We start from the raw sequence: 27,175 nt of genomic DNA, 5'->3' as shown, positions 1-27,175 counted from the left end.
TGTATTGTTTATTATAAACTCTGCTCACTTTCACTCCATAAGCTAGATGCTAAGCTCTTTACAGTCAATGGCTGGCCATGTGGCCTCCAGAAAATGCCAATATAATTCTAAAGAAAACAAACTTCCCTTTGCTGTATTATATTAAATACTGATTGAAGTCTTATGCCCTCAGTGTTTGTGCTCAGTTTGTAACCTCTGCATTTTTGTTGCAAAAGACTAGGTGAAAACATGGTCAGTTTATGGCATAAGACTGGATTAACTGAGGACTCAAAGAAGGTAAAAAAGAAGTTCAGTGCTAATAAATGTATCCTCTATCTACAGGATAGGGAATAAATTGGGGGGGGGGGGGGGGGTCTGACGGATGGGATCCAATGCAATCTCCCGTACGGGTGCCCCGAATCAGCCACAGGCTGCTAGAGCGCTCTTCGTACCCAGCACGTCACCTGGCTGAAGCATGCCCCCTCTATTCATCTTTATGGGAGAGGTGGAGATACAGGAATTCTGTGTCGCCACCTCTACCATAGAGATGAATGGAGGGGTGTGTTTGTACCAGCTGACCTGATGTGTGCGAAACATTACACTATTAGCACTGGCATTCTTTAAGTTGCATTTATATGCCTGGGTGAGTGCTTTGTATTAAACAGGCAAAAATCATTCAACTGCACAGATTGTGCAATTAGTGACCCTTCTGTTGTTAGTAACACAAGAGTATTACTAGAGCATAAACATCTGCACTACAACTCTGAATCCGTACACATGAGGCAGCACCATTCTCCTAGGTTTGCAAATAAATAGTCCATATGCCACAACACAATAAAAAAACATCAGCGGCACTTACCGTTGTTAAAACCAATGCTTTATGGATCCAAAAGCCTACGGAAGAATGTGGCAGACAGGGTGCAAAATTGCCATAGGCTCAAGTGGCAAGAGTTCTGTTGTCAAACTTTTTAACTCTGTTTCGACTCACTATTGGGTTTAAAGGAAGTGAGTGCCGCTGGTGTTTTCCTATTGTAGTATGCACAAGAGTAATTATAATGAAACTGTAATTATACCAATACCGTCTTCAAATTCACTCTGCGGCTGCACAAATGACTGGAGATCTGCAGTCTGTGAAGTGAAAAAAAATGTTTTATTTTTAGGACTACATTTCAGATCACACTTTATATAGCTACATAAAATGTATTAGGTGTTTCTTGCCCTTATATGGCTTGCACAGTATTAGAAGGAAGGCTGTTCTTTCACTTTCATAGGCTGTCTCTTGTGTTACAGCTCATCCCCATTCAACTGAACCTCATGCTCTGTATTCACGTTTGTGATACAGGTTTAACCCCTTAAGGACTCAGGGTTTTTCCGTTTTTGCACTTTCGTTTTTTCCTCCTTACCTATTAAAAATCATAACCCTTTCAATTTTTGCGTCGCCAATTCTACTTTGCAGTGACATTAGTCATTTTACCCAAAAATGCACGGCAAAACGGAAAAACAAATCATTGTGCGACAAAATCGAAGAAAAAATTCAATTTTGTAACTTTTGGGGGCTTCCATTTCTACGCAGTGCATATTTCGGTAAAAATTACACCTTATCATTATTCTGTAGGTCCATATGGTTAAAATGATACCCTACTTATATAGGTTTGATTTTGTCGTACTTCTGGAAAAAAATCATAACTACATGCAGGAAAATTTATACGTTTAAAAATGTCATCTTCTGACCCCTATAACTTTTTTATTTTTCCACGTACAGGGCGGTTTGAGGACTCATTTTTTAGCGCCGTGATCTGAAGTTTTTATCGGTATGATTTTAGTTTTATCGGACTTTTTGATCACTTTTTATTCATTTTTTAATGCCAATTTTTTTGCGCATACGCCATTGACCATACGGTTTAATTAATGATATATTTTTATAGTTCGGACATTTACGCACACGGCGATACCACATATGTTTATTTTTTTTTATGGGAAAAGGGGGGTGATTCAAACTTTTATTAGGGAAGGGGTTAAATGACCTTTATTAACACTTTTTTTTTACATTTTTTTGCAGTGTTATAGGTCCCATAGGGACCTATAACACTGCACACACTGATCTTTTACACAGATCACAGGCGTGTATTAACATGCCTGTGATCAGTGTTATCGGCGCTTGACTGCTCCTGCCTGGATCTCAAGCACGGAGCAGTCATTCGCCGATCGGACACCGAGGAGGCAGGTAAGGGCCCTCCCGGTGTCCTGCCAGCTGTTCGGGACGCCCCGATTTCACCGCGGCGGTCCCGAACAGCCCGACTGAGCAGCCAGGTCACTTTCACTTTCGCTTTAGAAGCGGCGGTCAGCTTTGACCGCTGCTTCTAAAGGGTTAATACAGCACATCGCCGCGATCGGCGATGTGTGGTATTAGCCGCGGGTCCCGGCCGTTGATGAGCGCCGGGACCGACGCGATATGATGCGGGATCGCGGCGCGATTCCGCTTCATTTCGCGGGAGCCGGCGCAGGACGTAAATATACGTCCTGCGTCGTTAAGGGGTTAAGTCTCAGCCCAACAATAGGTCTAATGGCCTGAACTAAAATCATCATACATCGCTATGATGCTTTCATTTCAGGGTCTCCAAACCTACAATTGGGCAGGGACTTGCCTTTATAAATGCACATCTGTATTATAGACATAGGGATGTGGTGTAATGCAGTTATTTTTATGGTTCTGGAACCATAAAGAGGCAGTCTACTCAATCTTTCAGTTTTATTTCACATCTGCATGTTGCGCTAACAAGGCCTAATAAACTTGTAGTAATGTGCTGATTTTATTTAAAGGAAATCTGTCACCAGTGTTACCTGCACTAACCTGTCGGTATCGTCAGGTTGTGCAGCTGACACTGGTGACAACGGTACTTACCTTGTCCCGTTCCGTGCAGTCGTTCTTCAGTATTTCAGCTTCGGGCCCGGCTTGGAGCATGGGCGGAGCTTAGTGACGTCACCGCTCCTGTTCTCTAGCAGTGGGACCTAGCAGAGAGCAGCAGTGGCAATGTCACTAAGCTCCGCCCATGCTCCAATCTGGGCCCGAAGCTGAAGATACCGGAGTAGATTACTGAACGACTGCACGGAAGGGGAACAGGTAAGTACCAATGTCCTCAGTGTCAGCTACACTACCTGTCGGTACCGACAGGTTAGTGCAGGTGACAGATTTCCATTGAAAGGTTCTTGCAACTTCTAATGAGTATATACTGTAGATCAGTTTTTCCCAACCAGGGTGCCTCCAGGTGTTGCAAAACTACAACTCCCAGCAGGCCTGGACAGCCAAAGGCTGTCCAGGCCTGCTGGGAATTGTAGTTTTGCCACAACTGGAGGCACTTTGGTTGGGAAACACTGCTGTAGATACTGCACCTACCTGATATTTGGATGGGGATATTCTCTTCATGTAATCTGTTGGATCATTTTCCCGATCATTTAGTTTGCTGAAATCTAGAATGAAATTCAATAATATGTATGATATGACATTTGTATTGCTTTATTTTTTTTAAACGTGAACGTTTATAATAAGACATTTATAATAAGAAAACTATAAGCATTGACGAGCCATTTCCTATATGAAGATGAATGTAAAACATCAGTCACACACACCTGAGGCCCATAGTGAATAGTATAGAAAACAGCAGTTTGCTTTGGACAATCACTGCTTGTTTTCAGGGTCCCTTGTAATTACCAAACCTCCTCTTACTGGCCCCCAACAGATCAGCTGTTATTTGTGGGGAACCTAGAAGTAAATCTGTAAATTGTCACTGTCAACAAACTTTGCCATAATCAGTTGTACATGTGTATATAAAAAAAAAAAAACAGTAGTCAGTGCAATACTTATATCAACTGGCTGGCGAAGATGAAGAAAAATAAAGTGCAAAATGCAAACTATAATGCCAGGTGTGCTGCTGCCTATATGAGCCCATACAAAATAAAGTAAGATGCAGTAGATACCAACCACGTAGAGCTTAGAGAGTCAGGAAGTCCCAGGATGCTGCCACCCAGTTTGAGGCCCTTGCACATACATTAGTGGGATACTTCATCTATTTATGGTCATATAACCATTTTAGGTTAGTTTTGTTTGGGTACCATTTATTATACATATGTTATTTACAACTACATAAATACTGAAATTATTTCTCCCATAGGTGTGCAATATTTGCATGCTTTTTATGTGTATACCTTTATGAAAACAGCCTAAGAGTAAAAATGTATTATCAGCTCATTGGGGGTAACTGATACATTTGTGGGTGGTAGAAAAGCAGACAGCCATGCTCTAGGAATAAGTAACAAAAAGGAAGTCTCTGCTGCAAAGCTGCTATTGCCTACAGTAGTGCAGCATGACTTTCTGTTTGATACAGATTTGTGAAATGAACAAAAAATGTCTTCCACAAGTAAGTAGCTGTGTCTACATTGATACATATTCAAAAAATTACATGTATATGGTATTTCCTTGAAATATTTTACCTGTGTTGCTCATATTAAAATCCAGGTGAGCTTTCGCTGTTGTCTTCTGGATGAAAGAGTTATTTTTCTCTATGCTGAAAGACATAAATAACTTCTGATATAATAATTACCATAGTCTAGTCCTATCCATGAGTCACCATGAATAGTGTATAGTTATCTATTTTTTCCATATAAACAGAGATATTGTACAATGAGCTCAATGTACAAATAGGACTGGCCGTCTACGAACATTATCCAGATCATCACACTAGAATGATACTGGGAATTTCTAATATCATAGTTTGGCATTACATTTTTGGAAATTCTCTTCCCGCGTAAAGTCAGGAGAAGGAAGCAGCATGCAGGGTGCTATGTGACTCCACCCTACCTGATAAGTGAGGCTAGAATAAGGCTGGGTTCCCATTACGTTTTCCCCCCATACGGGAGCGCATGCGGCAGGGGAGAGCTAAAAACTTGCGCTCCCGTATGCCTTTCTATGCACTCCCGTATGAAATTCATTTCAATGAGCCGGCCGGAGTGAAACGTTCAGTCCGGTCGGCTCATTTTTTGACCCGTATGCGCTTCTTCGACCACGGTTTTAGGTCCGGTTGTAAAAGCGCATACGGGGCAAAAATGAGCCGACCGAACGTTTCACTGCGGTCGGCTCATTGAAATGAATTACATACGGGAGCGTATAGAAAGGCATACGGGAGCGCAAGTTTTTAGCTCTCCCCTGCCGTATGCTCTCCCGTATGGGGGGAAAACGTAATGGGAACCCAGCCTAAGGCTGTCTGCACACTTTGTAAAGCAATATACAGCCAAATCCATTCATCATAAAGTGACGGGACAGGTACCAGCACACTATATACCTGACAGTAATTTTTGCCTGTTTGGGACATTTATGGTATGAATAGTGTAGACCTCTGTACTATTCCATTGAGCTTGATCCAGTAAAAAAAAACGTATACCACAAAGAAAACTTTGGCAAAAGTGACAGTGATATGCAGTGCTTCATTCTTGACTATGCAGTGGACGAGAGTTATTAAAAAGGCGCAAAAGTTATTTGCAAACGTTCCAAAAAAAAAATGCAAATTCATATCACCTTTGCCTTGCCTTAGAAAAATTACATCCTACAGAAAGTTCTGAGGAGATTTTTCACTTGTGCAAAATTAATCAAAGTCTGAGCACCGTTTTGATACATTTGGCGCAAGTAAGCCAGAAACACACACGCTATGAAGTGGCTGAACACAGACACATTGATAATTCTCCCCCATAGTGTTTAGCTAAAACTGGTGCATGTATATTATTATATTATATAAATTACATTGCAACAGTTTATATATACAGACTACAAGGAATAATATACAATATATACAAAGTAAGTAAAATGACAAAACTTGAATCATTGTCTGTATAATGTCTTTTTTTTCTTCCTTTTTTTATGCACTATTTCTAAAAATCTAGCTAGATACTGTGATATCTGACTAAGAATCATTATTATGCAACCTGCAATCTCCCAACTCATAATACAAGTAGACTACAATAAAATACTAAATGTAGTGCATAAATGATCACCCCTCCCCGTCGGACTGTGTACCTACCTCCCAATTTCCTCCTCTGGTATCCCCTTCGTTTTATAGTCTTTCAATCCAAAATTGAACTTTGCGTTTTTCCTTTCGCTGTCCCTTACTGGACGTTCATCTGAAAACAAGGACATGGTGGCTCGGATTGTCTGATGTGCAACTTTTTACCCCCACCCTTTCCCAGTTTTAGAAGAGCTGAAGGTGTGTGGCTGGAGATCTCAGTATTAATGGGCCTGGCTGACAGTTGGATAAGGTTTGCACAGACTCCTGGTGAAGTCATGGCAACCTCCAGTGCAGGACGCAACAGAAACCTGGGCAGGGAATGGCTTTGAGTTCCCTCACGCCCACTCGATTATTCATTATTAACTCCTTCACTGCCCTCCTGCCTCATGAAAAGACCATGTGGTTACAACAGAATCTGTACATATAAATCAGTGTTACCATAAAGTCTACAACCTCTGACACTACTGCAGCTGTCACAGCATGCTGGGGGTTGCACTTTCACAAGCGCTATAGTGCCACGGGCTGAAGACCAAGCAATTTATTCCTCCAACTGACAATCCAATTACATTGTTAAAACTTTAAATGATTTAGTAAGGAAAGTCGTTACCCCCCTGTTTTTGCTTTTGACCCTGTTTGCTGTAATCATCTGGGTGTTTGTTATTTTGTTGCAGACCCAGGATCAGGATTAAAGTCCAGCCAAACAAACAGCATTATTGGAGGTGTCCAACATCTTGCATTATCCCACTTAATGACGACTACACTAAACATCAAAAATGTAAACATCATGATGTAAAGTTTATTTTATAAAACCAAGTAACTATTCCAAACGTATTGAACAAAAGGCCTAACTAATGTATATTGAACAATTCAGTGACTTTGTGCATCAATTAAAGGGAATCTGTCAGTGTCACCCGCACTAACCTGTTGGTACAGGCGTGTAGTCACCCGGATGATAATGATACTTACCTACCCCAAATCTGTAGCCCCGTTTGTCTGTTATCTTCCTTATTCTGGCTGCAGACTTGGTGCATGGCAGGAGCACGTTGATCTTACCGCTGCTGCTTCCCCAAGCAGAAGAGGTGATGTCAGCACACTCCTGCCGTGCACCAAGCCTTCAGCCTGAATAAGAAGCATGCCAGAAGAACAGGACCACAGATCAGGGCTAGGTAAGTATCGTTATTATCAATGTCATCCACACTACATGCCTATACCAACAGGTGAGAGCGGGTGACACTTATAACAGATTCCCTTTAATCACCATTATCAAGATTTCTGCTGTCTGTCACAAACTGGAGACATTTTGGTTACATCAAAAGATTGCAAACTGTTCAGATCTAATCCTTCTCATAGATAAGTGGTTGCTTCAATTGTATCCAGGCTATGCAAGGATTTAGAAAGATGTATGATGCTGAAGTATTGACCTCGCAGAATAGTCTTTACACTGGATAAAACTGTAACAAACCATCTGCTTTGAGAGGTATTTATTGTTTTAATCTGGGAGTAAACAAGAATATTCCAATTATCTGAATGCAAGTAGTGACCCTGCATATGGTATCAGAAACACAAGGTGGATTATACACCAACAAGCTTTATTTACAAAAATCCCTTTAAGATCCCATCCTTCACATTATTTGTCAAGTGTAGATTGGCACTCACCTAGTATCTCTAGATTGCTTAAAGTACGGATGACAATGAGGCGGTAATCGGTGTCCTGTCTGGTGACTGGATTGAGGCGCAGATCTAGGGTCTGTAGATGTGCCAGTAGTCTAAGGCGCTCTATCTCTTCCAAGGATTCAATGTCATTATAGTACAGGTTAAGGGAGCGAAGAGCATGTAGATATTCTATGCCCTGTGGAAGTAAATGTGATAAGAATCCAACCCCTCTCAACTACCTTGTTGGAGCTGTAAAGTTGGCTCATGATTGTCAGTTTATACCTACTCCATAAAAATGCATCTTATAAGTGCTAATTCTGTTTATCTTCATGCATACAAAGGATCAAACCAGACCTGTCCAATCCATGTTCTTTCTGATAAATATTAGTATGCTTACTATACCCAAAAGAGAAATACGTGGCTGCCATAAATAAACATCTGGCACTGCTTATCTCTAAAGGAACAAAGTCTAAAAATCAAAAATGTTCTATTTGGAAGATGATTTAGCAATCTCCATAGAAATGTCATTTTTCCAGGCCCACAACAGATGACCAATAAATATGGCAAAATTCTATGTGCTTTTGGCTATTATATAAAAATGTATCATCCAACACAAAGAGCCATCTCTTACCTGTAAGCGGACAATTAGATTTCTAGATAGATCTAGGGATCGAAGACTTTTAAAGTTCTTAAATGCATCTCCCAAGGTGAGGATTTTTTCTCTGTATGTCCCCTGGAGGTCAAGTGACTCAACAGCGTCTTGGAAGTGGAAAGCAAAGAATTGGTGGAGTTATTATCTAATATACAGTCGATGCAGCAGATACATATTTATCAGTACAGGAATAATATAGGAACAAGTGAACAATGCCAAGTGCTGTATAGCAGAAGGTAAGAGGAAACCATCAGTTATAACCTGCAAAGGAAAAACAGTGCTGGGACCATAGCAACCAATCAGGTCAACTAAGCTAACAAAGATAGGACCCGATTGTTTTAAAAAGCTTCCAATTCAAGTATAATAACAGTTATGGCTCGTTCACACTGCGGAATCTCTGCTCGCTGAATTCAGCGAGCGGAGATTCCGTCTGGCTGAATACTTCAGCGCTAGGGCCACGGGGCACTGAGCCGTCACTATTGACGGCTATGGTCCGCTCACGGATTCCGCACAAAGAATGAACATGTTCTTTCTGTGCGCGGAACACTTTCAGCGGCGGAAAGGTCCGCCGCTGAAATTCCGCAGTGTGAACGGGTCTCGCGGAGACCCGTTCACACTAATGTTAAAGTTGACACCGCGGAATTGCGCCCACGGAATTCTGCCCGGAAATTCCGCAGTGTGAACGTACCCTTAGAGGACTCAGCCAGTCATAGAATATAAGTTTAGTATTTTCTAATATGCAGTGTTTTTCAACTACTCACAGTTTAAAGATCTCTGCTTGCTCTATTTCAACAGGAACATTCTTTTTTACTTGCTGGGGCTAAAAACCCATCCTGACTTAATATGACTGACAGATGCTTCTATTATTGTATCCTGTCTAGACAATCATTGGTTAGCCCAAAACATCAAAAACACCACTCTCTCTCCCGTCCGGGGATAGTTTGTTGCAATGTATCAGTACAGGTAAAACTCTAGAGCAGTGGTCTTCAACCTGCGGACCTCCAGATGTTGCAAAACTACAACTCCCAGTATGCCCGGACAGCCGTTGGCTGTCCGGGCATGCTGGGAGTTGTAGTTTTGCAACATCTGGAGATCCGCAGGTTGAAGACCACTGATCTAGAGGATTGTCTAGACTGGATAAACTCAGGTGTAAGATGTAGTAGATCTGTATCCAGTCTCTCAATGAAAACAAGAATGCAAGAGAGATGTGCCTGTCCGTGCATCACACATTAAAGGGTACGCTCATATGTGCGTATTTTGATGCAGATTTTCTGCTCACGATTTTTCTACCCAAAAACACAAAAAGACAGGAGGGGCTCAACCTAATACAAGCGGGGTGCTATCCAGTGATAAAAAAACAACAGAATGTCTAAACCAGAAAAAGCTATCACTGATAAATGGTAGCACACCCAATATAATTGATTGATAATATTTATTGATACAAAAAAATACATTAGAACATGCAATTGCACACAAAAGAAGTTAAAAGCAATAAAATCTCTGGCTAACTAAAGCCAGCACACAACTAGGGGAGGGGCCATGAACCCCCTCTCCTACCTGACACCCGTCCTCGATAATACAATAAACGACCTTGTGTCGGGTCCGCGGATCATGTACAAAGAACAGTAATGCAGAAAGCAATGATATCAATAAAAGGTATATATCACAATAATAATATAATCAACCATAGACTAACTGACTGCAACATTGCACTGTGCTAGGTTACCACACAGACCAGACATCAAGGGCCAAATAAAGGTGGAGGAGTGAAGGAGGACGGGGTCACCAGATCCCCACGCGTTCCGTTGCCACACAAGGGCAACTTCCTCAACTTCAATGGGTAGCAAAATCAGCTGCATAAAATCCTCAGCAAAATATGCATGTGTAAACGTACCCTAAAAGTGGAATAAAAATGGCAAAAGGTCACAAATTGCTTTTTTCCCCTTCTCCGAAGTCTTTTAGACTTTGTTGCAGAGATTTTCGTCATAGGACGATTATTTACAGAAAATCCATTGAGGCTGTATTGCAGATGTAGTTCAGGACTGACACAGTACCGCAGTGTTTTTGCTGCATTGAAACTGCAATGTAATCGCAACGTGTGAATGCAGCCTAAAGGTTTTGATTGGACAGGAAGACCATTGGCGATTATCAATATGCGAGAATAACACAACCACTTATGAAAACCTATTTTGGAAGCCATTGAGGACTTGTAATTTTCTTCGGCCGGGATTGATTTATCCAATTTGGTAATTGTTTAACTTTTGCCCCAGATATTGCGTAGTGCAGTGTTTCCCAACCAGGGAGCCTCCAGCTGTCCAGGCATACAGGGAGTTGTAGTTTTGCAACAGCTGGAGGCACCCTGGTTGGGAAACTCTGCCGTAATGTATGGTTTGGCCATGTCATCAATTTGCCACAACAATGCATTAGGCTGTGTTCACATATTGTGATTATATCGAAGTACTACGGCGCTTTTACAGGAATTTTGGAAAACGTGACAATGTGTGAATGAGGAATGTAAGCCAACCATCTACTATTACAATGCTCCTTATAGTGCCTGTAACATAGAAGGCCCAGCACCAATGTGGCAGTCATAGGATTCACTGCTATAGAGAGCAAATCAGACGTAGATCCGATTGTGTCCTCAAAATACTAGGTGCAGTCTCAGTCTTCTGGGGGACTGTGTCTGTGTCCTCAAAGTCTAAGGAATCCCCTTTACCTGCCGCACCCGCTCGCAGACAGGCTCTCCCGTACACCCAACTTTCCCTTAGATGAACACTCTTCACCGCCATCCCATTCAATGGGTGCAGCTTTGTCAACAGTCCCTTAGCAACCGCGGCAAACAAGAGCCGCGGGAAAGGTTCCGGGGAAGAGCGGGACGGTAAACCTAGCAACACAGCGGTGACAGGACTGTCCAATGGGATGCGGCAACAGGAAAATGTGGGCGGGGTATCCACAGGAAATAACTATTGGTGGTCTCCGTAGTAACTGATGCTGTTGCCATGGAGGGAAGGGGGTGGGGTAACGCTCTTGGATGGGTGGCGGGAAGCTGTGGTGATTTTGCAGGTGTTGGAATTTGTCAGTGAGCGATAGTGATGGCGGGGACAGAGCGGGCAGGGATTCTGGTAATGGCGACATTTACTGATATACGCCATGTTCGTGTGGAAGAACTCCATTCACATGGCTTTTGTTTATTAGCGTAATGTGACCCGGCCACGGCCCCAAACAGCCTACAACTGGGCCTAATTGTCCCCTCAGGGAAACCGGACAGTCACCCTGACTAAACACAGTCACCTGGTACACGGCCGCCCTGGCATATTGTGGTGCTGGCTACAGGCAGGGTGCCTCTGCCATAAGGCCACATTGTTAGAAGGGGCGGGAGCTGGTATGAAGAAGGACCTGGCCCTGCAGTAGAGTACCTAGCGAGGCGGAGGAAGGGCAGAGAGGCGAATGGAGTGACAGCATAGTGGAGGTCAAGTAGCAGAAAAAGGAAAAATGGAGGCGCTGCTCAAATGGAGGTCACAGATTGGATAGACTAAGGCCAGCACAGGACAATAAATATTTTATTTTTTTACAATACGGACGACTTGTTTTGGCACATAAGGAGTGCCTTCCTCAGGTCCAAACATATCATGCTAAAATACAGTAACATTAAAGGGGATTTTTTTATTTGACTATGCTACAGGGGCTGTAAAGTTAGTGTAGTTCATAATATAGTGTCTGTACCTGTGTGTGACGGTGGTCTCGCAATTCTATGATTTCTGCACCAATATTTATTTGTCTGGATAATCCTGGGTGAGAGAGAGAGATTATTTGGCAACAGCTGTAGGCACCCTAGTTAGAAAACACTGGTCTTTTGAATGGAATGCAACTCATTTGTGTTTCAATGGGGTGGGGTGGCTGATGTGAGGGAGGGAGAAAAGTGGCCTCACACTTACAAACAAGGAATTATCAGGATAGGAGGGGAAAAAAAACTCTGGCTCCTGGGTGACACCCGTTGCAATAAAATTCAGAAGTCACTGGTACACTTAAAATTTCCTTTATTCACCAATGTCATGACCTGACATAGGTGAATAAAGGAAATTTTAAGTACCAGTGACTTCTGAATTTTATTGCAACGGGTGGCGCCGAGGATCCAGAGTTTTTTCCCCTTCTATCCTGATTATCTACTATCGAGTGAGGCTGCCACCTCCTCGACATCTCAGGACGGCTGCACCATTACTTCCACACCGAGACAATTCAGGTAGCTGCATGCCTAATGCAACCAGGCAAGGCGAGTGGTTTTTGCATATACCGCTCACTCTAAATATATACATCTGGTTCAAACACACTGCCCTATGAGAGCTCTGTCTTTTTTTCATTTTCATACAGTACAAACAAGGAACTATGGAATGTGTAGTTTGAGAGAACAAACTCAAATAGGAAATACCCAGTTTACAAAAAGATAGCCACAGAGTTATGGTAATTTCACAACATAGCCTTTTAGCCCTAAGACAAGCACGGATTCTTCCTAAGCATGTCCATTACTGTCTGCCAGGTATGTACCTTTATGGTGGATAACCCCTAAGCCATCTGAGAATCTCTGGTTTTCTAAGGTTTGAAGCCACCCAAGTTCATTCGAGCTCACTCTACCAGGGCTGTCGCAACCTCCTTTGTGGCAAGAAGTCTTTTGCCTCTTAAGCTCTCAATTGACTTTTATCTCTCATTATAGAATAGAGTCCAGGATTTCTAATTACTCCTCCTTTAGGAGGACAAACCTATCCTCTGCCAGGCATGAGAACCCTCCTAAGGGGCCTTCTCCTTTCTAACTCCCCATTAGACTTAAGTATACATACATACAGTAAATTGGCTAGTAACGAACTTCGCGACTTGGCCGTTGATTACTGTAATCTGCATAAATTAGTTTGGAAAGCTGAACTAATTTATGCAGACTAAAGTTATCAACGGCTGAGCCACGAGGTTCTTTTGAGCCAATTTACTGTAAGTTTACCCAACTCTACTCCCCATCTGTGCTGCTGGTAGAAGTAAGGGAATCCTAACGGCAGCACACAAATATTCCTCCCTAGTTAGTTTAGGTTCTTTTTCTTCCTGTTCTATTACACGGTGGCCTGAAAGTTATCCCCCTCTTTATGGGGATTGTTGGGAGTCTGTTTAAAGGTGTTTTACTTATGTCATCAAATATTCCATCGCTCCTACTAATTTGTGCGGGATGGAATGCCCCATCTGTGCTGCGGTTAGGACTAAGGATAAACAAATCATTATCGATTAAAAAATGCTGTTAACTTCCGACACGCACCTTGCAAGCCATTCTCCTTTTGTAAGCCACGCCCTCTGCCTTGCTGTTCACTTCCTATCTGGTAGCGATCTTTGGTTCACTGATGTGAACATATATAGGGGGCACCTTTCTATTGTTTGCCTCGGGTAGCAGAGAGTCTAGATTCACCCCAGCCTACAGGCGTCGCATAGAGGGGCCCAGCCATACTGTCAGATTATGGTATTGCCTAATGCTGCCGTAACGTGTCAAATAGAGAGGCATAGCAGCCTTGGCATATGGTACTGCCTATAGGTGTCACATTGAGGGACACAGCAGCACTGGTATATTATAGTGCTATCTACTTCTGCCCTAGCATGTCAAATAGAGCGACATAGCAGCCTTGGCATATGGTACAGCCTATAGGTGTCACATTGAGGGACACAGCAGCACTGGTATATTATAGTGCTATCTACTTCTGCCCTAGCATGTCAAATAGAGCGACATAGCAGCCTTGGCATATGGTACAGCCTATAGGTGTCACATTGAGGGGCACAGCAGCACTGGTATATTATAGTGCTATCTACTTCTGCCCTAGCATGTCAAATAGAGCGACATAGCAGCCTTGGCATATGGTACAGCCTATAGGTGTCACATTGAGGGACACAGCAGCACTGGTATATTATAGTGCTATCTACTTCTGCCCTAGCATGTCAAATAGAGAGGCATAGCAGCCTTGGCATATGGTACTGCCTATAGGTGTCACATTGAGGGACACAGCAGCACTGGTATATTATAGTGCTATCTACTTCTGCCCTAGCATGTCAAATAGAGCGACATAGCAGCCTTGGCATATGGTACAGCCTATAGGTGTCACATTGAGGGGCACAGCAGCACTGGTATATTATAGTGCTATCTACTTCTGCCCTAGCATGTCAAATAGAGCGACATAGCAGCCTTGGCATATGGTACAGCCTATAGGTGTCACATTGAGGGACACAGCAGCACTGGTATATTATAGTGCTATCTACTTCTGCCCTAGCATGTCAAATAGAGAGGCATAGCAGCCTTGGCATATGGTACTGCCTATAGGTGTCACATTGAGGGACACAGCAGCACTGGTATATTATAGTGCTATCTACTTCTGCCCTAGCATGTCAAATAGAGCGACATAGCAGCCTTGGCATATGGTCCAGCCTATAGGTGTCACATTGAGGGGCACAGCAGCACTGGTATATTATAGTGCTATCTACTTCTGCCCTAGCATGTCAAATAGAGCGACATAGCAGCCTTGGAATATGGTACTGCCTACTGCTGCCCTAGTTTGTCATTAAGAGCGGCCGTATTGCCTATGGTTGTCACATAAAGGGGAACAGCAGCACTGGTATATTGTGGTGCTGTCCTAGCATGGCTCAGAGAGGCATCGCTGCTTAAGCATATACCGCCTGCTTTCAGTGTGTGTCACATAGAGAAACAGCCATCTTGGTATATTATGGTACTGCCGCCTTTGTACTTCACATTTCACAAAAGAAAGCCATAGCTATTCTGTCATATGATACTGCCTAATGCTGCCCTTGTCTCTCACATTATGGTATTGCTGCTGCCACCTTAGCATATTATATAGAGGGATATATTATGGTATTGCCTGCTAGGCAAAAAAGGTCTCATTCCATGTCACGTTTGAAAGAAATTATGCTTGTGTGAATGCACCTTTAAAGTCCACAACTGCAGATTTCTGCTATTTCAAATCAGCAACAGTGGATTTTTTTTTTTTTACTTCCAATCAACAACTGTAGATTTTTCTGCTAATTTGGGTTTTACAAATTTTTTTTTCTGCTAAATCTGCTAATTTGGGTTTTACAACTTCAAATTTGCAGCAGATCCTTTACTTGTAAATACAGCATTTGTATTTTGCTGCAGATTTTCTGCTGCTTATATGATCATTGACTTACCAGCAGAAAATAAGCACCAGAAAATCTGCAGCAAAATTCGCATGTGTGAACATATCCTTAGGGTGTTCACAGGGGGGATCTTCTGTAAGTTTAGCAGAAGACCCCATTTAAGTCAACAAAATCTGCTATGGCTAAACCTGCAGCTTTTCTCCAGTGGAAAACTCGGAAAAGATCCGCCCAGATTTGTAGCAAGTTTCCTGCTGTGTGTTTGAGGTTTGGCGGTTTTTACTCAGTATAAAATCTCCAGCGACCCCTATCTAAGTCAGTGTAATTTGCTGTAGATTTTCCACTGCACAAAATCTCAAACCCTCAGTGGGAAATTCTCTACACATCCACACATACTCTTAGGATACATTCATATGGGGCTATATGTATATGGGGGCTGAATCTACTGTATTTTGGGGAACACAGTGGGCTCTGTTAGGCTGTGTACACATGCCAGAATTTCTGCACGGAATTCTATATGAATTTATAGCCAATACACTTCATTGGGATTCTGCTGTCCAAGTGACACAGCAGAATTTCTTCCAATTTCCATTGCAGGACTTCCATTGAAGTAAATGGCAATTACCGTATTTTTAGCCTAAAGTCTATGTGCGTGTTATACGCTGATACACCCCCAGGAAAGGCAGGGGAAGAGAGGCCGTCGCTGCCCGCTTCTCTCCCCCTGCCTTTCCTGGGGTCTAGAGCCCTGCTGCCGGCCCTTCTCACCTGGCTATCGGCGCCGCTGCCCGTTCTGTCCCCGTGACTATCGGTGCCGATAGCCAGGGGGAGAGAAGCGGCGCCGACAGCCAGGGGGAGAGAAGGGGCAGCGGCACCCATTGCCGGCGCCGGTGCCCCCCCCATCCCTGGTGGCATAATTACCTGGGTCGGGTCTGCGCTGCTGCAGGCCTCCGGCGTGCGTCCCCTTCGTCGTTGCTATGCGCTGCACGGCGCGGCGCATGACGTCAGTGCGCCGCGCCGTACATAGCAACGACGCAGGGGACGCACGCCGGAGGCCTGCAGCCGCGCGGACCCGGCCCAGGTAATTATGCCACCGGGGATGGGGGGAGGCAACGGGGCAGCGGCGCCGGCAATGGGTGCCGCTGCCCCTTCTCTCACCCTGGCTGTCGGCACAGCTTCTCTCCCCCTGGCTATCGGCGCCGGCAATGGGGCGCCGGTACCGATAGTCAGGGGGACAGAACAGGCAGCGGCGCCGATAGCCAGGGGGAGAGAAGGGGCAGCAGAAGGGCTCTAGACCCCAGGAAAGGCAGGGGGAGAGAAGCGGGCAGCGACGGCCTCTCTCCCCCTGCCTTTCCTGGGGATGTATCGGGGTATACACGCACGCACACACACGCGCCCTCATTTTACCATGGATATTTGGGTAAAAAAAATTTTTTACCCAAATATCCTTGGTAAAACGAGGGTGCGTGTTATAGGCCGGTGCGTGGTATACCCCGATAAATACGGTATATATATATAGATATTATATATCTATATATATGTATATAGATTAGTATGGGGAGGCATGTTGCATTTATAAAGTCCCCATAATGCCCAGACAGTGGAAACCACCCACATTTGACACCATTTTGGAAAGGACATCCCTCAAGAAATGTAATAAGGAGTGCAGTGAGCATTTGGGCACCACAGGTGTCCTTCAGATTTTTGGAACAGAGGGCTGTAAAAATGAAAAAATTCATTTTTAACACTAACATTGGTGTAGCCCCAAACTTTCCATTTTTAAAGGGGTACTCCGGTGCTTAGACATCTTATCCCCTATCCAAAGGACAGGGGATAAGATGCCTGATCGTGGGAGTCCCCTCCCCATGATCTTGCACGCGGCACCCCATTTGTTCGCTCCAGGTCTGATTACCGGCGACCACAGGGCCAACGGCCTGTGATGTTACGCCTCCGCCCCCGTGTGACGTCACGCTTCGCCCCTTAATGCAAGCCTACGGGAGGGGGCGTGATAGCTTTCGCGCCTCCTCCCATAGACTTGCATTGAGGGGCGGAGCGTGAGGTCACCCGGAGGCGTGACGTCACACGCCGCCGGCCCCATGATCGACAGTAATCAGACATTTTTTATAGTTTGGACATTTATGTACCGGAAACCCTGAGATCAGACATCCTATCCCCTATCCTTTTGGATATACCAAGGATAGAGGATAAGATGACTGATCGTGGGGGTCCTGCTGCTGGGACCCCCTGCCCCCATGATCTCCGTGCAGCACCAGGCATTCCAAACAGTTTGTTTAGAACGCTGGGTTCCCGCCCGCTGCGGGAGACATGACGTAATTTCCCTCGTGACATACTGTTTAGAGATCGCGGGAGGGGGGCTCAAGCGGTGGGACTCCCGCGATCAGACATCTTATCCCCTATCCTTTGGATAAGATGTCTAGGGGTGGAGTACCCCCTTACAAATCTGCAGATTTGCTATGAATCCACAGCATTTCTGAAGCAAAAATATTTAACAAGGTCAGTGTGGCTGCTTAATTGTTCTAGTAAATATTGATTTATTTCTGTCTCTTTTCAGTTCTCTCTGCCATATGCATGAAGATACAGCCCGTGCATTAATACGGGACTTTACAGATCTACATCATGCATCACCCTGTGAACTCTTCTACGGTAACATCAGCACTGTAGTTAGCTGACGCCATTTTCCAGTGTCAGGTTGAAGTAATTGTTACATATGTTGGTGATGTGGGCAGAGGCTTTCTATGAAAATAAATAACAGCTTATACATATACATATATACCTTCCTTGTTCCCCGAAAGTGTCAGGGCACCCCGTCTGCAGGTTGGTGTTTGCATAATCTCAGCAGACACTCTTCTTCCCTGTGCTGTAGATGTGATGTCACAGCGCCGCTCCACCAATCACTACCCGCAGCAGTGTCCTAATTGTCAGTGATTGGAGGAGTGGCGCTGTGAGCTATGTCACTGTAGACTGTATGCCCTACAGCTCTGGGAGAAGAAGAGACACCTGCGGGGAGCCCAGAATAATTTGTTTTTATTTTAACCCCTTCAGGACCAAGCCCATTTTGGCCTTAAGGACCAGAGCGTTTTTTGCACATCTGACCACTGTCACTTTAAACATTAATAACTCTGGAATGCTTTTAGTTATCATTCTGATTCCGAGATTGTTTTTTCGTGACATATTCTACTTTAACATGGTAGTAAATTTTTGTGGTAACTTGCATCCTTTCCTTGTGAAAAATCCTAAAATTTGATGAAAAATTTGAAAATTTTGCATTTTTCTAACTTTGAAGCTCTCTGCTTGTAAGGAAAATGTATATTACAAATAAAAAAATTTTTTATTCACATATACAATATGTCTACTTTATGTTTGCATCATAAAAGTGACGAGTTTTTACTTCTGGAAGACACCAGAGGGCTTCAAAGTTCAGCAGCAATTTTCCAATTTTTCACAAAATTTTCAAACTCACTATTTTTCAGGGACCAGTTCAGGTTTGAAGTGGATTTGAAGGGTCTTCTTATTAGAAATACCCCACAAAAGACCCCATTATAAAAACTGCACCCCCCAAAGTATTCAAAATGACATTCAGTCATCATTTTAACCCTTTAGGTGTTTCACAGGAATAGAAGCAAAGTGAAGGAGAAAATTCACAATCTTCATTTTTTACACTCGCATGTTCTTGTAGACCCAATTTTTAAATTTTTACAAGGGGTAAAAGGAGAAAATGTATACTTATATTTGTAGCCCAATTTCTCTCGAGTAAGCACATACCTCATATGTCTATGTAAAGTGTTCGGCAGGCACAGTAGAGGGCTCAGAAGGGAAAGAGCGACAAGGGGATTTTGGAGAGTACGTTTTTCTGAAATGGTTTTTGGGGGCATGTTGCATTTAGGAAGCCCTTATGGTGCCAGAACAGCAAAAAACCCTCACATGGCATACCATTTTGGAAACTAGACCCCTTGAGGTACGTAACAAGGAATAAAGTGAGCCTTAATACCCCACAGGTGTTTCACGACTTTTGCATATGTAAAAAAAAATATTTTTTTTTCACTAAAATGTGTGTTTCCCCCCAAATTTCACATTTTTCCAAGGGTTAATAGCAGGAAATACCCCCCAATATTTGTAACCCCTTCTCTTCTGAGTATGGAGGTACCCCATAAGTTGACCTGAAGTGCACTATGGGTGAACTACAATGCTCAGAAGAGAAGGAGTCATATTTGGCTTTTTGAGAGCAAATTTTGCTCGGGGGGCATGTCGCATTTAGGAAGCCCCTATGGTGCCAGAACAGCAAAAAATACCCACATGGCATACCATTTTGGAAACTAGACCCCTTGAGGAATGTAATAAGGAATAAAGTGAGCCTTATTACCCCACAGGTGTTTCATGACTTTTGCATATGTAAAAAAAAAAATAATAATTTCCACTAAAATGTGTGTTTCCCCCCTAATTTCACCTTTTTGCAAGGGTTAATAGCAGAAAATACTCCCCAAAATTTGTAACCCAGAACAGCAAAAAAAAAAACACATGGCATACCATTTTGGAAACTAGACCCCTTGAGGAACGTAACAAGGGGTACAGTGAGCATTTACCCCCCACTGGTGTCTGACAGATCTTTGGAACAGTGGGCTGTACAAGTTTTCATTTTCATGGACCACTGTTCCAAAGATCCGTCAGACACCTGTGGGGTGTAAATTCTCACTGCACCCCTCATTACATTCCGTGAGAGGTGTCGTTTCCGAAATGGGGTCACATGTGGGGTTTTGTTTTTTTTGCGTTTGTCAAAACCGCTGTAACAATCAGCCACCCCTGTGCAAATCACCTCAAATGTACATGGTGCACTCTCCCTTCTGGGCCGTGTTGTGCGCCCCCAGAGCACTTTGCGCTCACATATGGGGTATCTCTGTAGTCGGGAGAAATTGCGTTACAAATTTTGGGGGGCTTTTTTCCCTTTTACCTCTTGTGAAAATTTAAAGTATAGGGCAACATCAGCATGTTAGTGTAAAAAATAAAAAATGTTTACACTAACATTCTGGTGTAGACCCCAACATTTCCTTTTCATGAAGGGTTAAAGAAGAAAAAGCCCCCCACACCTTGTAACGCAATTTCTCCCGAGTACAGCGATACCCCATATGTCGCCCTAAACTGTTGCCCTGAAATACGACAGGGCTCCAAAGTGAGAGCGCCATGTGCATTTGAGGCCTAAATTAGGGATTTGCATAGGGGTGGACATAGGGGTATTCTACGCCAGTGATTCCCAAACAGGGTGCCTCCAGCTGTTGCAAAACTCCCAGCATGCCTGGACAGTCAACGGCTGTCCGACAATACTGGGAGTTGTTGTTTTTCAACAGCTGGAGGCTCTGCTTTGGAAACAGTGGCGTACCGGACGTTCTTATTGGGGGAGGGGGGCTGTGTAGGGGTATGTGTATATGTAGTGTTTTTAACTTTTTATTTTATTTTGTGTTAGTGTAGTGTAGTGTTTTTAGGGTACAGTCACATGGGCGGGGGATTACAGCGAGTTTCCCAGCGCAAAATTTGCTGCATCTCAAGATGCGAGAAACCCACTGTAAAAGCCTCGCCCATGTGAATGTACCCTGTACATTCACGGGGGTGGCGGGGCGGGGGGGGCTTGCATCAGCTGTTGCAAAACCACAACTCCCAGCATGCATGGTCTGTTAGTGCATGCTGGGAGTCATAGTTTTGCAACAGCTGGAGGCACACAGGTTAGGAAACACTGAGTTAGAAACAGACAATGTTTCCCAACCAGTGTGTCTCCAGTTGTTGCAAAACTACAACTCCCAGCATGCCCAGACAGCTGAAGGGCATGCTGGGAGTTGTAGTACGGCAACATCTGAAGGGCCAGATGTTGCTGAACTAAAACTCCCAGCATGCCTGGACAGTCAGTGCATACTGGGAGTTGTAGTTTTGCAACAGCTGGAAGAGCACAGATTGGAGACCATTATACAATGGTCTCCAAACTGGGGCCCTCCAGATGTTGCAAAACTACAACTCCCAGCATGCATGGTCTTTAGTGCATGCTGGGAGTTATAGTTTTGCAACAGCTGGAGGCACACAGGTTAGGAAACACTGAGTTAGAAACAATGTTTCCCAACCAGTGTGTCTCCAGCTGTTGCAAAACTACAACTCCCAGCATGCCCAGACAGCTGAAGGGCATGCTGGGAGTTGTAGTTCGGCAACATCTGAAGGGCCAGATGTTGCTTAACTAAAACTCCCAGCATGCCTGGACAGTCAGTGCATGCTGGGAGTTGTAGTTTTGCAACAGCTGGAAGAGCACAGATTGGAGACCATTATACAATGGTCTCCAAACTGAGGCCCTCCAGATGTTGCAAAACTACAACTCCCAGCATGCCCAGACAGCCAAAGGCTGTCTAGGCATGCTGGGAGTTGTAGTTTTCAGACTCCTAGAAGCAGCAGTGAAGATCTTCACTGCTGCTTCTGAGGACCATATACTCACCCGTCGCTGCTCGTCCACGTGGCCGGTCCCGCGCTGCTCCTCGGTCCCGCCGCTGGATCAGGTAAGTCCGCCGGTCCCCTCCTGTTCCCCCCCGTGTGCCGCAGGTCCCCGCGAGCCCCCGCGAGCCCCCGCAGCCTTCGTCCCCCGTTCTGCCCGACTTCCAGGGGCGGGCAGTGCGGGGGATCTGAACTTTCACCCCAGATCACTGTGATTGGTCCACAGGGACCAATCACAGTGATCGCTGACCAGGACCATCAATTGATGGTCCTGGGGGTGAAGCAGAAGTTGTCCCCTGCTGGAAACAGCGGGACTTCTGCCAGTTAACCCGTGCGATGCTGCGCATCGCCGGGTTAACTGCATGTCATTTATAAACGCCGGGATGCGCGAACGCACTGCACAACCCGGCGTTTATATATGACATTCTGCGGGAAGGGGTTAATAGCAAGCCTCTGCCCATAGATAAAAGTTTATTCCCACCTGACAACCCCTTTAATTCTTTTCAAGTTTCATAGGGGGATGATTTAGCAGTTAATGTTAATCTGCTCAGGATTTTGGTTGAATGAAATAAAATTAAAAGTACTAGCTTCAATACAAAACTCCTTTTCTATCCTGAGATCTGTGTAGTGTGGATGACTATCACACTGTTAAAATCAACACCTTTTTAAAGAAACAGAAAGAGACATGTGGAACAAACCTGTTTTATTCAGATTCGAGCTTTACCTCCAGTAAATAAATTATTTCCAGTTTCGGAAAAACTATAACAAAATACGACGCACATCAGATTCCAGTTCAACATCTTGAAAACAATTACATAAAGAGTTTTCTTATTAAATACAGAATCTATTTTCTTTTTAATAAATTGTACAAATTGTGCAGCTTAACAGGTAAATCTGTCACTGAGATGAAGCAACAAACTGACAGCTGATAATAAACTATATACAGGGATCAAGAAATATTACACATTAGCAGGTCACTATCTTGTCTGTAAGAAGAGCGGATATCCGTGAGGTTGCGGCTCTGTCATGTCCAGTGTCCAACCACTGAAGACCTGTTCATACCTAGAAAATAAATCAGTGAAAGTAACTAAGCAGCTTTTACTAAACGTGGAGGCTTTTTTTTATTTTATTTTTTTATTAACCCTAGACTATGGAAATGTTTCTACTAACAAAGCTAATGTTATTGAAAATGTGACTTAAAGGGGTACTCCCACCCTCGACATCTTATCCCCTATCCTTTGGATAGGGCCCACAGCCGCTGGGGACCCCCGCATTATTGCATGCGGCACCCACCTGTTTTTTCACCGGAACCGCTGGAGGGTCTGAGTTGCGACTACGGGAACGGCCGTCATGCCCCCTCCCATAGACTTGCATTGAGAGGACGGGCGGAGTCCTGACGTCACGGACTTCCGTTCCCGTAGTCGCGACTCAGACCCTCCAGCGGTTCTGATGAAAAAACAGGTGGGTGCCGCATGCAATAATGGAAAGGATAGGGGATAAGATGTCTAGGGTGGGAGTACCCCTTTAAAGCTAGCATAGTTTCCCCTGAATGCAATGATCACTTGTGGTACCCACCCCCCCTGTCTCGGAGACTGTAAGGACTGTGACAGAAGTGGAGTGCTAAGAGTAAGGAAAATCATACCTTTTTTTTCTCCAAATACCGTAACCCATTTAATGTTTAATCTGTCTAAATATAATATAATGCCATCCTACTGTAAATCATAACAATAGTCCAGGTCATTTAGAAGTTCTGTGACCATATAGAAGTGCAAGGTCTAGCTTCTAACATCCCTATAATGCAGAGTAGGTGGTACATGTCTTGTTACAATATAGACCACCTTAACTACTGCAAATATGGAACTTCCTGTGCATACCTTGAAACTCCATCATCCATAGTGCAAAACCTCTTTGAAGTCAGCGGCTGCAAACGTTACGCGACAACTCAGGCACAAATAAGGAAAACTATATATGTGCTACTTATCTCTATAATGTCATCTGGTCCTGACAATAATGTGTATTATACACTCAGAATAGAAAAAAAAAAAAATATTTTATCTATTAGTACATATATAATCATTTATTTAAATCTTCTGCTGAGACAGGCTTTTGGCAGCAAGAAAACATTGCACCTCTCAATGTAAATGAGCTACAGAATATGTTCCTTGTGTGTGGGAAATCCTCTGCTGTCATGGAGACTTTACCGACCTATGGTAGGCCTCTGATGCATACAATCTTCCAATGGAAGAAAATGTACTATGCTTCAACCCAGATTAAAGTGTTCAACCCCAAACTTGGAGCAAAATGAAAAGGCTGCTGTATATAATGTGCCACAAAGTACAGCTTAGTCTATTCAGTTTTAGGACCAGGCATAGCCACAATAGTCTGGGACGTTGCTGTCCTGCATAAGCAATGAAGAGGATACCACCACTTTCTTCTGCTGTTTAATGAGTGTCCCAGGAGTTGGACCTCTACTTAATGTGGTCTTATGATAGACCATTACTTTAAACACATTTAAGCTCTTGGTGCTAGAGAAGCAATGCAATAGATTGTTTCTTGGTGTAATTCTCTCCCACTTGAGTGTACACACATGGATCTGTTACATGTAAATAAAAGGTAAAGAGACACTTACTGAATGTTAGGAGGAATTTCAGACAATGGTGGAAGGACTTAGGGAAATGTGGCTTGCATTCTGGGGAGAGAAGCAGTGGCGAGTGAGAGGTTAGATTGTAGAAACTGAAATAAAAATCCATCCAGTCTGGAGATAATGTGTTAGCAGTGGCCAAGAAGTGAGAATTATATACAACAGTGAGGAAAAAGGATATGGTGGATGAGTCCCTAGATACAGTATTAACCCATCAAAGAATTACTGTCCTTTCTATAAACTTTTGACATGTTGGACTTCATATCTTGCGTTATAGCTGGGTGAAGCATGCAGCAGCACACTACTACTCCCCTGTCAGCCACCCAATCCTACTGATACGCTCCGTAGACTATAATTAGGAGTATCAGTCGGATGGGCCCAGTTAAAACTAGGGATCAACCGATTATCGGTTTGGCCAATATTATCAGCCAATATTCACGATTTTGGACATTATCGGCAATTACCTTGCCGATATGCTGACAATGCCCCGCCTCCCCGGCCAGAGATCACCGCCGCATTGCCTCCCCCATCCCCAGTTTTCTAATTACCTGGCGCTACTTCTGGCTCCTGCGAGCTGCGCAGCGCAATGATGAGTGACGTCCTCAACGCAACGTCACCATCAGTGCGCACAGTGACAGCTCATGACGCCACTGGAGCCAGAAGTAGTGCGGGCCCGGGAACAGGTAATTATAAAACCGGGGATGGGGGAGGCAATGGGGCAGCGATGGTGGTTGGACTAGGGAGGACCCCAGGACAGGCAGGGGGAGAAAAGCGGGCAGTGGTTTCTGGCCCCGCAAAAGCCCCTGCAGTTCATTGATTTAAAGCGCCCTTTAAATCATTGATCTGCGGGGCCAGAAATAGCCGATAACTTATACCGGAATAAGTTATCGGCTATCGGCCTGAAAGGTCGCAGATTATTGCTATCGGCCCTTAAAAATCGATATCGGTCGATCCCTAGTTAAAACTCACAATTGCAGTGGGTCTCAGGACTGAGACCCAATGCAACCTTAACTTTTGACATGTCTGGACGACATGTCAAAAGTTTATACAAATACAGTGGCCCCTCAACTTAACATTTGTCTCAAGTTACAATATTTTCAACATACTTTACTGGACCACTGTAACTTAAAACCATCCTCCAAAAGGTGTCAATGGCTTGAAGAACTGACCAATCAGATTTTACTGGTAAAACACCTATATTACTCTTACAACTCTTACTGTACTTACTATTATAAGTACATGCACTGACTGGCTGTCTGGTAGCGCCTCCCTACAGTACAGGGAGGTACTGTACTACTCTTTACTTGTGCCAGGGTTAGCTGCTAGAGATGAGCAAACTTACAGTAAATTTGATTTGTCACGGCAGTTGATGACTTTTCCTGCATAAATTAGTTCAGCCTTCAGGTGCTCCGGTGGGCTGGAAAAGGTGGATACAGTCCTAGGAAAGAGTCTCCTTGGACTGTATCCACCTTTTCCAGCCCACCGGAGCACCTGAAAGCTGAACTAATTTATGCAGGCTAAAGTCAGCAACTGCCGAGCCAAGAAGTTTGTGACGAATTGAATTTACTGTAAGTTCGCTCATCTCTATTAGCTACTCCTTTGGACACCAGGTGAGGGCAGCGCCATTACTTTTTTGGGGACACGGTATGTACTGTACAGGACCCTGAAGAAGTTCCTGTCCTCAACATGGACAGTGATTTACTGCTTCTTCTTACTTTTAAGGTTTTATCTGTATAAGGGTGCTTTCACACCACGTTTTCAGCCTACGGCTGCACCATCCGGCTGGGAGAGGGGAAAACCATGCGCTCCCGTACCCCAACCGGACCGGCACTGAAATCAATAAACTTTAATGCCCCATATCCGGTTTTGTGACCGGACCTAAAACCGAAGTATAAGGTGAGCGCGCATCATACCGGTGGGTCCCGGTTGCTATAGGCAACCAGGACCCACGACTAATGCCGGATATCGCCGATCGAGCTGATGTCCGGCATTAACCCTTTAGACGTTTAAAATTAAAGTAAACATTGCCAGTTAACTCAGTGGTGCTGTTTGGGACCGCCGCTGTGAAATCGTCCCCCAACAGACGCAAGGAGGATCCCTACCTGCCTCCTCGCTCGCCGAATGACTACTCCGTGCCTGAGATCCAGGCAGGAGCAGTCAAGAGGGAAAAACACTGATCAATGCCAGACTATTGCGTGGCAGTGATCAGTGTATGAAATCAGTGTGTGCAATGTTATAGTCCCCTATAAAGTGTTAATAAATGTGATTTAACCCCTTCCCTAATAAGTTTGAATCACCCCTTTTCTCAATTAAATAAAAAAAAAACTGTGTAAATAAAAATAAACATATGTGGTATCGCTGCGTGCGTAAATGTCCGATCTATAAAAATATATCGTTAATTAAACTGCACGGTCAGTGGCAAAAAAAAATTCCAAAGTCCAAAATAGCGTATTTTTGGTCACTTTTTATACCATTAAATTTTTTTTATAAAAAGTGATCAAAAAGTCTGATCAAAACAAAAATGGTACAGATAAAAACTTCAGATCACGGCACAAAAAAATGAGCCCTCATACC

General features: G+C 44.0%; 2 protein-coding genes across 6 annotated transcripts in view; both read right to left on the bottom strand.

Annotated features, from left to right (window-relative positions):
* Positions 1-18,528, bottom strand: part of LOC130276365 (leucine-rich repeat-containing protein 36-like) — a 76,279-nt gene extending 57,751 nt beyond the window's left edge. Inside the window, exons 1-7 of one of the 4 annotated variants that reach the window (XM_056525623.1) lie at positions 18,275-18,528; positions 8,317-8,444; positions 7,689-7,881; positions 6,048-6,147; positions 4,468-4,541; positions 3,374-3,447; positions 1,053-1,107 (exon numbers count right to left, since the gene is read on the bottom strand). In XM_056525623.1, coding sequence (XP_056381598.1) covers positions 1,053-1,107; positions 3,374-3,447; positions 4,468-4,541; positions 6,048-6,147; positions 7,689-7,881; positions 8,317-8,444; positions 18,275-18,329 — 679 coding nt within the window. In that variant the 5' untranslated portion in view covers positions 18,330-18,528. Of the gene's footprint in view, positions 1-1,052; positions 1,108-3,373; positions 3,448-4,467; positions 4,542-6,047; positions 6,148-7,688; positions 7,882-7,971; positions 8,138-8,316; positions 8,445-11,053; positions 11,260-18,274 lie in introns of those variants that run through there. The other 3 variants (XM_056525624.1, XM_056525622.1, XM_056525625.1) reach the window with 3 other exon arrangements.
* Positions 18,529-22,399: 3,871 nt separating this feature from the next.
* Positions 22,400-27,175, bottom strand: part of LOC130276362 (puratrophin-1-like) — a 103,662-nt gene continuing 98,886 nt past the window's right edge. Inside the window, exons 23-24 of one of the 2 annotated variants that reach the window (XM_056525617.1) lie at positions 24,590-24,649; positions 22,400-23,022 (exon numbers count right to left, since the gene is read on the bottom strand). In XM_056525617.1, the coding sequence (XP_056381592.1) occupies positions 24,608-24,649 (42 nt within the window). In that variant the 3' untranslated portion in view covers positions 22,400-23,022; positions 24,590-24,607. The remainder of the gene's footprint in view (positions 23,023-24,589; positions 24,650-27,175) is intronic. The other variant, XM_056525618.1, reaches the window with a different exon arrangement.

This window comes from Hyla sarda, chromosome 6 (genome assembly GCF_029499605.1).
Source record: "Hyla sarda isolate aHylSar1 chromosome 6, aHylSar1.hap1, whole genome shotgun sequence".
Lineage (NCBI taxonomy): Eukaryota > Metazoa > Chordata > Amphibia > Anura > Hylidae > Hyla > Hyla sarda.
This window is presented reverse-complemented; position numbering and strand designations above follow the sequence as displayed.